Raw genomic sequence first — 11,865 nt, 5'->3', positions numbered from 1 at the left:
CTCGATGAACAGAGAGCATTTTTGTGTTCTGTGGTTTAGAACAGGGGGAAAATAGAATGAGACAATTAAAAACAGACAGTATCTGCATGGACATTTTATTTCTCTTCCCTGAATTTTATCTACCAACTCAGTAGATCACACCAGAAAATATGAGGGACAGTAAATATGGTTTCATTTTAGTTGAATGGCCTTGATTAAGAAACTCAGTGCTTCAAGAAAGTCACTGAAAGAAGATGTTGCTAAGCATAAAACAAGAAAGTTCATTAGCTGCAGATGATAATGGAAAAAATGGACCACGCAGTCAAGGCCACTCTATTGTATGATATGATCCGTGGCTATTTCTGATAGCATAGACTGTTGAAGTGGACAAAATATGGCCAGCAATTTAGAAGAAAATAGAATAATTTGTTTTGTATGAAATATATATATATATATAGTTTTTTGTATATGTATATTAAATTGATAAATAATTTCATTCTCATTATTATCAAAAGTAAACTATATTTCTTTAACCTTCATACAAATATATAAGTATATCATGTGCAAGGGGGCAATATAAGTGCTCAGAAATACACATCTTTTAATGCAAACGAGAAATGTGTAACAAATTGCCCTACCAGCTGGACAACTTGTAGGAAATCTCCAAAAGCATTCATAACATAACGTATCCAATTTCTCGATCTGATTGTACTTGAGTGATCTATACATATCATTTCCATTTTAGACAACCCACCCAGATGAGCCGGTGTCTTACAAGTTGTGATGAATGCATATTACTCGCACAGGATCATGTTACAGGTAGAGATCTGATGCAGAAAATGATGACCAAACCCTGAATACACAAGTCAGAACGATTGCCACAAACATGTCAGGACACTCTAGTTGACACTTCTCCACTGCAAAACGATATACTTGTGCACTTTGAATTGGGTGCTTAAGCATTTCTCTCCCTCTGTGAGCAAAGTAAGGATTGTAGTTAGTGAAACAGTCACGTTTTGCTTGCAGAAGGTAGATGGAGCTCATTAAAGATCATAGACTAGCTATGAACACAACTGGCTCAAAAAAATCACAATAATAAAAGCAGCTTCCTAGTATTTCATGTACCTCGTCCTCTTGATTCATTTTTTTTCTTCAAATATTTCAAAATGGGGAAGAATAGAGGAATAATATATTTTTTCTCCAACCTATTGTTTCAATTCAAATTGCCCTGTCTCATCGGGTCATTGTGCAACAGAGAAGCAATAACTAGCATCCTCAAAAGTTTCAAAGTGATGCTAGCATAGCATCTTTTTGCCTGTAAAAAACAATACATTCATCCCCAAGAAGACATGCACTTGATTGGGCCCTTTCAGTGAGTACACAAGAAAGTCTCGCTTCAGTAACACGAATGGTTAGCGTCAATATGGAAGCAAGCATTGGAAGTATAATCTGCTATGAACGGCTAACCGAGCCTCTTTCATACCAGCAATGCTCACACAAATGTTGCCTCCCCCCAAAAGAACCCTCTACTAAATGAACAAGTGCTGCATAGAAACAGATTGTACAAAGTTAAATATAAATATTAACAACACATTTTCAGAGACATTCCTTAATTCATGGCGCGTTTCTTAGATATATAAAAGCAGTTGTAACTCCGTGTCTGAGTTCACTTAGTGCAAGAAGCTATGGTTTGCTTAACCATGCTTGATTTAATCAGTCAACATTGGCTGGGTTCACCCCACATGCTAAGCCACAATTTCATGGTTTACAAAACATAATGCCAAAGATTCATATAATATATTAAACTGAAGCCAGAGGAACTATGTTTGGACGTATCATGATATGAATGCAGACTCCTGTTGCCTTGCCTTCCTGGAAAAACATTCTCACAAAGCTTAGAAATGTGGGGCTATGTTACACTTTTCAACACAAAAACTCTTAGAAATTTAAAAACTAATAAATGCCCATTGTTTGGCCATACACAATGTGCCCATTTTTTTTTTGCCTGAAACAAGAAACAGTATATTAAGTAATCTATTATAGCTAAACATTTTTTAAGGATCTCATTTTAATCTACCACAAGTACAATTAGTACAAATAAGAGAAAGCACACAAGCAAAGAGACTTTATAAATTCCAGCATTTCAAAGCAATCTTACAGTTTTTTTACATATTGGAAATACGTTCCAGATTGTAATAGCTCTGTGCCAATGCAAAATATTGAAATGTTTATTCAAACATCCTAAATTATGTTTTCAAAAGTAAAACAGAAGTGTTTTGTACTAAGATTAAATAATCACGAGAACATTTATTTCTGTGATTTATTGGCAGCCAAATATATTTTCATTATGCTTTTGACCAGTAAAAATCAGAAATTGTTAGCTACGATTAAACATGGGAACATGTTTCAATGAGCTACCCTCCTCAATTTTGAATTATGTCATTGTGACTTTCTGTGCAACTTTTTTATATGGAGCAGAAGAAGAAGAAAAAAATCCTCAGTCTTTCTCTTCAAATAGTTTATTGGAAAAGTTGGATGGGTATTTAAATCCAGAACTCATAGAGTGTGGGTTTATATTCATGAATGGAGAATGAGTAAAAATAAATAAATAAATAAATAAATAAATAAATAAATAAATAAATAAATAAATAAATAAATAAAGTTAGTTTTGCAATAACCAAAGACCTAAGAATTATCAAGGTAGCATCATTAAAGGTCAGAGACTGTAACACTGCCAGGGTTGGACTGGCCCAACATTGGGTTGGACTGGCCCAACATTGGGTTGGACTGGCCCAACATTGGGTTGGACTGGCCCAATATTGGGTTGGACTGACCCAACATTGGGTTGTTCTAATTTTCTCATGCTTTTTAATCTAGATTTGGTGCACATTACAAAGATAACCACTCATGTTCTAAGACATGAAAAGTTTGTTCTTGATTGCCAGGAAATTACACAAAAAGTTTTTGCAGTAAGATTTTACATAGATGTAATTAAAATCCCATTTGATAACTATACTCTAGTTGTTAATCATAGACTAAGACTTGATTTTTTACAAAAAAGCTGCCACGATAGGTATGACCTGTCACAAAAACCTATTTACCAGAAGGTGAACAAGCCTTAATCTCCATCATCACACTGTGTTCTTTATGAGGCCCAAGGTCACTACTGTTATTTCAATTATTTATCCCCTACTTTTTTTGTTCTGGAACTCTAAGTTAGTGTTTTTCAACCAGTGTGCCATGGCACACTAATGTTCCGCAGCACCTGGTCATGTGTGCCACGAGAGGGGAGAGAGAAAGAGAGCGAGAAAGAAAAAGAAAGTGAGAGAGAAAGAAATCAAGAGAAAGAGAAAGAGCGAGAAAGAAAGCAAGAGAGAGCAAGAAAAGAAAGCAAGAGAGAGAGAGAGAATGTGTGTGAGAGAGAAAGAAAGCAAGACAGAGAGAAAGAGAGAGAGAAAGAGAAAGAAAGCAAGAGAGAAAGAAAGCAAGAGAGAGAGAGAAATCAAGAGAGAGAGAAAGAGCGAGAAAGAAAGAAAGCAAGAGAGAGAGAGAGAAAGAAAGCAAGAGAGTGAGAGTGAAAGAAAGAAAGCAAGAGAGAGAGAAAGAAAGCAAGAGAGGGAGAAAGAGAGTGAGTGAGAGAAAGAAAGCAAGAAAGAGAGAGAGAAGGAGAGGAAGGGAGAAAGAGAGCGAGATGAGAGAAAAAGGGGAGTAAAAAGAGAAATGAGAAAATGCAATCATTTGCAGAGAATGAAAGGAAAGGCAGAGAATGAAAGGAAAGAGAGAGAAACAAAAGAGAGAGAGAATTGACTCTTGATTTAAAGCATATGATAAAAAGCACCCAAAGAATAAGAGAGGAAAACCCTCCAGCCCTCACCTGTTTTTGGAATTGGTTCAAGAGTGTGTATACACACACACACACACGCACACGCACACAAGGGGGGATAATATGTATAATATGTACTGTGATTGGCCCAAAGTCACTGAATGATCTGCGATTATACTAGAATATCCTTGGGTCTCCTTGGCTTCAGTTCAACACCATAACAATGATAAAGTTTGAGGTTTTATTTAGCTGATGGTTTTACCTGTTAATTATATTTATATATAGCAGAAATATACCATGGTTAGTGGATTGGATAAACACTCTTGTAGAAATTCATAAATTGTGTGCCTGCTTTGCAAGGGAAAAGTGGGGGAGAAAGTATGATGGTTATCTGTATTCAGCTGGAGAGGTCAATTCATACACATGTCCTTTTTTGTTTTTTGTTTTCCTGCACTATTTTGTGCGGTCTTTTAAAATTTTGTTCAATTTTGTTTTTTCTATTTCCCCCTTTTTTGGGAGTTTGTATTTTAATGTTTTGAATAAAAATGAAAAGAAAAAGATAAGTTTTATGAAGAAAGTGGTTACAGTACTTGTTAAAAACCAACAAACAACAAAAAATGAACCATGTTTACTTCCTGTCCTGAACTTCCTTATAATATGATATATATATACCTATAGATATCTTGCCTATCTGGCAAGAAAAAAAATATATATTCCAGTGAATATCAGGACTTTGATTTAATACGGAATTCTAAGGCCTCCTTCCTTAACTTTTTTGCAATATTAGCAAGGGATTGCAATTCCTTTGTCTACTGGGTTTGCTTATTTATTTAAATATTCAAGTAAACCAGTGAATATTTTAAAACTTTAGTATCAATGGACAACAGAAAACTGGTTCCTTTCTACATATCAACCTACTTTGGTTTTTGTGGCATGTAAACATTGTCATAACTGAAATACTTTTTTAAAAGGAAGTATGACATTGATTTAATTTGGGGTAGCAGGAATTGGATCTCTCAACTTTATAAAAGTGCCTTAACCCATACACATAGAGAAGTCAGAATCCTGTCCGCCAGTGAAACACAACTGGAAGTAAAGAATAATGAATAGTGGCATGATACTGTAGGCACAGCAGATAATAACAATGATGATGGTGCAGGTCATGACTTAGACCCAAATCTCCAGCTGTACATGGTTATGGTGCGAATGTTACACCGCTGTTCAGTCTAGGGTGTAAGTGGTGGTTTTGGTGACGAACAGGATCCTTGGCTGTCAAAGCTGGTTGCTCGGCCTGGCAACTGGAACAGATGATACATTTTAAGAAAATAAGAAAAGACCTACTGAATCAAGGTCCGCGAAGTCCCGTATCCTGCTTCTCACTTTGGCCAATTTGATGCCTCCAGGAAGCCTACAAGCAGAATACCAAGGCAATGACCCTCACCCACTTATTACTCCACTCCCACTGTACCCTGAATAAACTGGATTTACATATAAGCATCAGGAATTTGTAGGCATCAATCATTTCAACTCTCTGGCTGGATAGTATATTGGGAAATTTAATTTAATTTATTAAATTTATAAGAAAGCCAGTTAATGTGTAGAAAGAGTTTGGGTACTTGTATTGGTGCAGAAAGAATTTAAAAATAGTTCGGTCCCAGTGCTCTAATTGCTTAGTGTTCTTTTAAAAATTTATGAAACATAAGGAGTAGTGATGGGTGAACCGAACCCCCAACAATTCGGGTCCGTACCTAATTTTGCGGTGTTCAGTATGCCGAACCCGAACCCGAATTTTTTTGAAACTTTGGGCAAAGTTTGGGGTCACGTTCGGCGTTTGGAGTTTTGATGTCACCGGCAGGTTGCTAAGGTGATCACTTCCATGGAATCCAGGAAGTGATCACCTTGGCGTCCTTAGCAACCTGCCGGTGACATCAAGGCTCCACCCCCAGAATCTCTTCATGGGAGGGATTCCCCAGCTCTTTCAAAAGGAGGTCTTCACATAAAAATAAACATTGTTATTTTTACGAAAAAGGACACCGCAGCAGTGCTGCAAGCAAAGGGCGGTCCTTTCATGTAAAAATAAACATGTTAATTTTTACGTGAAAGGACTGCTCTTTGCTTGCAGCACCGCTGCAGTGTCCTTTTTCGTAAAAATAACAATGTTTATTTTTATGTGAAGACCTCCTTTTGAAAGAGCTGGGGAATCCTTCCCATGAAGAGATTCCGGGGGTGGAGCCTTGATGTCACCGGCAGGTTGCTAAGGATGCCAAGGTGATCACTTCCTGGATTCCATGGAATCCAGGAAGTGATCACCTTGGCGTCCTTAGCAACCTGCCAGTATACGTGACTTCAAAGCTCCACCCCCAGATTCTCTTTGTGGGATTCCCCGTTCGGGTTCGGTTCAGGTTCGGTCGAATTTTGTGTAAAGTTGATCTGAACTTGCTGAACCCGAACACCGTTGGGTCCGCCCATCACTAATAGGGAGTTATACTCACTGGACTTCTGTAATCAGTTATTTGCTCACGGAAGAGGTATCTGTTCTCCTAACTTAGTCTTATATATCTGAACATTATTTTCAAATCTCTCCTGCAGCTGATTTTCTACTTAGTAGCAGGGCTGTCTTAACAGCATTATGGGCCCCGGGCAAAGAAGTGTACTGGGGCTCCTACAACAACTACTCATAGGAATAAAAATGTAAATGCTTGATAAAATTAAACACATATTTCTTTTATTGGCTCTTCAAACAAAATCAGTGTTGAAACATTAAAAACATGCTGTGCAGCAACAACCAGTCAATATTAATATAAAATAAATAAATAACAAATTTAAAAAATTAAAAAATATGATACAAAGTGCATTGAAGGGTTAACATACCCAGATTAGTATGGGCCCCCAATGCTCATGGGGCTCATGAGCAAGTGCCCATCAGGCCCATGTGTTAAGACAGCCCTGCTTAGAAGTAGTAGAAGATGCTGGTATCCGTGTGGCTAATTTTCATTACAGGTAGTCTTCACTCACTGACTGCAATTAGACTGGCACGTCCATCACTAAGAAACGTGATTGTGAAACAAAAAATCATGAGATTTCACCTGATGTACAATGGAAGTTAGTCAGTTCTGGCTGCAGTCATTGTCTCCACAGGTCAACATGACCATGACTTTTTTACTTCCTGCTGGCTTCCCCATTAACTTTGTGGGAAGTCAGCTGTGAAAATCACAAATTGCAATCACGTGACTTTGATTGGGATAATCATAAATGTCTGCTACCCTGTTTTCCCAAAAATAAGACGTACCCCGAAAGTAAGGCATATCAGAGGTTTTGCAGAATTTGCTAATATAAGGCACCCCCCGAAAATAAGGCGTAGTCAAGTTTACATACGGTACGGTGGAAAAACATACGGTACCATTCAAAGCTGTTCATAGCGGTACCGTAATAATGTGGCGTCCCCTGCTGGCTCCTTCCATCGCTTTTTACCGTCCAGTACAGCAGACACAGTCTGCTGCTGTCTCACCGCCATTACAGTCTCCACTATAGTGCATAGACTGTAGTTCCTCTGGTGGCCGGAAGCTGCAATAGCGGGAGTATACTCTTGTACCATATAAGTGCCGTCGTTTGTGTGTGTGGGTGCCATACTGACAGGGACCATACCGTAATCAGTGTACCGTACGGTACATTTTCTTTGGGGGTGTCAGCTTTTCTGCCTGTGAATTTGTCTTATTTGAGAAATATAAGGCACCCCCCGAAAATAAGACGAAGCACAACCTTTGGAGCAAAAATTAATATAAGACAGTGTCTTATTTTCGGGGAAACACGGTAGTTGCCAAGTATCCAAATTGTGAGCTACTGTGATGGCCTCAAGGATGACTTCAAGGATCAGTCATAAGGACAAGTGTCTTTATTGTGCCCTGTTAAGATATTGAATGGTTGCTGAAGCAAAGGTCAGTAAACAAGTGTATGTTTTCCTGTATATATTCTCTGTTGTTGCTCTGGTGGCGCACAGGGCAGTCCTCAATTTTAAAAAAAGGTCTATGGAGAGAGACCCCATCACCTCAATAGATAAGAGATAATGAGTGCATTGGAGGCACACAAGGAAGTGTGGTACATGGAAAGACATGATATTCCTGCACATCTCTTGGTACTTTACCACTAAATAGGTTCCAGAACACATTCCAATTGAACAGATTGCCAAAGCAATCGTTCTTTTATCAGACTGAAGGAGAAATAAAGGAGAAAAAAAAATTGCTGGAGAATCTAAATGGGGAGGGGGTGGGATAAAAACGTGGGAGTTAGCTACTTTATGGAAATATCTTTTATCCTTACCTCTACTAATGGATGCCAGTGAGTTATTGGTTTGCGTGGATATGCCAGCATTTCATTCCAGTGGTCTCTTCCAAGTCCTTCTGCATCAAGTCCGGTCCTACATACCCCGATCACTTCATTGTGCCCTACTCTAGGATGAAAGAGAGGGAAAATTTGTCCACAGAACTTGTGATGGACTATAGTTTTATTTATTTTGAAATTTTATGCTGCCCCTCTCTCTGCCAAGATGACTCTAATGAAGTGGACGGAGGTGGACAACAACCCAAGAGATTTAAACTTAATATTAACCACTCCAAACTTGACTGTAAAAAATACGACTTCAGTAACCGAGTTGTCGAACCGTGGAACTCATTACTGGATTCCATAGTGTCATCCCCAAACCCCCAACATTTTACCCTTAGATTATCTACGGTTGACCTATCCAGATTCCTAAGAGGTCAGTAAGGGGCGAGTACAAGTGCACTAGAGTGCCTTCCGTCCCCTGTCCTATTGCTCTCCTATATCTCCTATTCCTTTCTTCTATTCCTATATCTCTTCTTCTATTCTTTCATTGATATGTTCTATTACTATATCTTCTTTTCTATTATTTATTAAATATATTTTACTATGAGTATCTCCTCTATAACTTTCATCTTGTATTTTACTATGTGTATATAGATATATACCCACTAAAACCCTCATTGTGTATTGGACAAAATAATAATAATAATAATAATAATAATAATAATAATAATAATAATAATAATAATAAATAAATAAATAAGACACAAAAAACAACAAAACCAGGATTGGAAAGGAGACAGAAGAAAAGAATTAGGATAGTTACTTCTTAGAATCTGCCTGGTTACATCCATTAGGATAAGTGTTTAGTCTGGCAAGATTCTGGCTAGTGGTAGTTAAGATAAGAATTGCACATAACGTTTTATATAAGAGTAAGTTGAATATGTGAGTTGCATGAGTTATACAAATTAAGAAAAATGCAATTTCCTTGTTTTATATTCGTTTCTCTTCTACTGTGGCTGAAGAAGGTCAAACAGATATAGGACATTGCCTCACCTGTTTGACACCTGGAAATGTTATTCATTGAATTCTTTCAGGTTCTGAGATTTCATCAACTCTTTCTAAGCTTTTTAGATGTGAGAATAATAATGCTTCAGAGGATAAGAGTGCCTTTATAAAGCCTAGGAAGGTGCTTTAAAATCTATAATAAAAGAGTTGAAGCTACTTCAGCTTGTCCTCCAACCCTTCAATTGCACTCCTCATTATTATTATTATTATTATTATTATTATTATTATTATTATTATTATTATTATTATTATTATTATTTGGATTTTTATGCTGCCCCTCTCCGCAGACTCGGGGCGGCTAACAACAATGATAAAAAACAACATGTAACAATCCAATTTAATAAAACAACTAAACACCCTTATTATAAAAAACCAAACATACACACAAACATACCATACATAACTTGTAATGGCCTAGGGGAAGGAATATCCTAACTCCCCCATGCCTGGTGACAAAGGTGGGTCTTGAGTAATTTGTGAAAGACAAGGAGGGTGGGGGCATACATACAACAATATATAAAAGAAATCTTATACTCCAATGCGTCTTATAGTCCAAAAAATATGGCATATTTATTCTTTTTTTTTTTGGAAAGAGGAAAATGCAACATTACTACCGGTCATAGTCCACGACGGCAATGGACAGGCTGACTTGCTCCACATTTTCAGGAGGAATGTCAAAAACGATAGCTTCACTGTATACTGGGTTGAGAGTGTTCTTCTTTGTGGTTGTTTTCCTCTTTTTCAGGCGTCGACCGTCACACATCAGAGATACCTTGACATAGGGATCTGAGGTAACAGGAAAGGAACTAAACACGGACAACTTTGCCAGCTGACAAAAATTAAAATAAGCAGCCAGTTCTGTCTAGGTATCACAATGGGCGGCTGTAACCCAGGGGTGTCAAACTCAAGGCCCAGGGGCCAGATCCAGCCCACTGGGTGCTTATAATCTAGCCCATAAGACCACCCTGGAAACAGTAAAGGACTGGCCCACAGTGCCATTGAAAATGGAGGTTTTTGATTTGATTTGATTTGATTTATTGGATTTGTATGCCGCCCCTCTCCAGAGACTCGGGGCAGCTAACAACAATAATAGAACAGTATACACAATAATCCAATAGTAAAAACAATTAAAAACCCATTAAAGTAAAAACCAAACATACATTCAAACATACCATGCATAAAATTGTAAAGGCCTAGGGGGAAAGAGTATCTCAGTTCCCCCATGCCTGATGGCAGAGGTGGGTTTTAAGTAGCTTACGAAAGGCAAGGAGGGTGGGGGCAATTCTAATCTCTGGGGGGAGTTGGTTCCAGAGGGCCGGGGCTGCCACAGAGAAGGCTCTTCCCCTGGGTCCCGCCAAGCGGCATTGTTTAGTTGACGGGACCCGGAGAAGACCCACTCTGTGGGACCTAACTGGTCGCTGGGATTCGTGCAGCAGAAGGTGGACCCTGAGATAATCTGGTCCGGTGCCAGCAGAGGGTTGCAGGAGGCCATCACATGCAGGGTTGCAGGAGGCCATCACAGCTAAAAATAGAGCCTGGGGCCCCATTTTTTTTGGCAGAGAACTCAGAACACCACAAGCGCCCCCAACATTGTCCAAAAAAGAAATAATCAGTAAAATCGCTGATTGGTTAGCACGCGGCTTGAATTAAAAGAACCGCCAAAATTAAACGGTTGTCTAAAATGTTCCCGCTTAAACAGAAATGTATAAATAGGGCAACGGATTAGCCGTTGCCCTTGTTGGGAGTTGATTGTTGTAGAGAGCGTTCTGTATGACCGAGATGAATAAAAGAATCCTGTTTAATTGAAGCAGCCTCCTAGCACTGATTTAACAGTGGCGACAAGGAGGTCAAACTCCAGCTGACATAACCATGAGCTCCATTATGTCTCAAGCATCGGCGTTCTACAACCCAGACTCAGAATCATGGACGTCCTACATGGCATAACAAACATGGCTGACGCAAAGCTAGCTACACACTCCCTGCCCACCCTGGTCAAACACATGCGGTCCTCAATGAAATTGAGTTTGACACCCCTGTTGTAACCTCTTTGATCACGCTTAAACAGCCCTTTCAGAAATTCAGTACCAGGGTCTTAAAATCCTGATAAGGCTCTGTTTCCCCCATCAGGTCCACCCGGGTGGGCTAAATGGAAAGGCACCTGCTCACCTGATGAACCAGTGATGTCCATTGCTTTGAGATTTCGGCATTTGATGACTGTGAGGGTCATCCTCCCTGCAGTAGGCAAGTAGCAAAGGGAAAACATGATTTCCCCCAGATCAATGCTTTCCTGTAAAATGAAAAGTAGATACAGATTAACAGAGTCGGAAGGGACCTTGTGGGTCATCTTCTAGTCCAACCCCCTATCCAAGCAGTAGTTCCTACACTTATTCTGATAGATGGCAGTCTAGTCTTTCCTTGAAAGTCTCAAGTGATGAAGCTCACACAACTTTCAAAGGCAAGCTTTTCCATGGGTTGACTGTTCTCACTGTCAAATTTATCCTTATTTCTAGGTTGAATATCTTCTTGATCAGTTTCCACCCATTATTCCTTGTCTGGCCTTCAGGGGCCTTGGAAAATAGCCTGACTCCCTCCTCTCTGTGGCAGCCCCTGAGATATTGGAAGACTTCTATCATGTCTCCTCTGGTCCTTCACTAGACTAGCCATGCCCAGTTCCTGTA

At 39.0% G+C, this 11,865-nt stretch overlaps 1 protein-coding gene across 1 annotated transcript in view; it reads right to left on the bottom strand.

The window, feature by feature from the left end:
• Nucleotides 1-5,028: 5,028 nt before the first annotated feature.
• The window catches only part of SYT10 (synaptotagmin 10), a 49,022-nt gene continuing 42,185 nt past the window's right edge, over nucleotides 5,029-11,865 (bottom strand). The window contains exons 4-7 of the mRNA XM_070754856.1: nucleotides 11,354-11,474; nucleotides 9,802-9,973; nucleotides 8,120-8,249; nucleotides 5,029-5,100 (exon numbers count right to left, since the gene is read on the bottom strand). Coding sequence (XP_070610957.1) covers nucleotides 5,029-5,100; nucleotides 8,120-8,249; nucleotides 9,802-9,973; nucleotides 11,354-11,474 — 495 coding nt within the window. The remainder of the gene's footprint in view (nucleotides 5,101-8,119; nucleotides 8,250-9,801; nucleotides 9,974-11,353; nucleotides 11,475-11,865) is intronic.

This window comes from Erythrolamprus reginae, chromosome 6 (genome assembly GCF_031021105.1).
Source record: "Erythrolamprus reginae isolate rEryReg1 chromosome 6, rEryReg1.hap1, whole genome shotgun sequence".
Taxonomy (NCBI): domain Eukaryota; kingdom Metazoa; phylum Chordata; class Lepidosauria; order Squamata; family Dipsadidae; genus Erythrolamprus; species Erythrolamprus reginae.
Note: the sequence above shows the minus strand (reverse complement) of the source record. Positions and strands in the feature narration are given on the sequence as shown.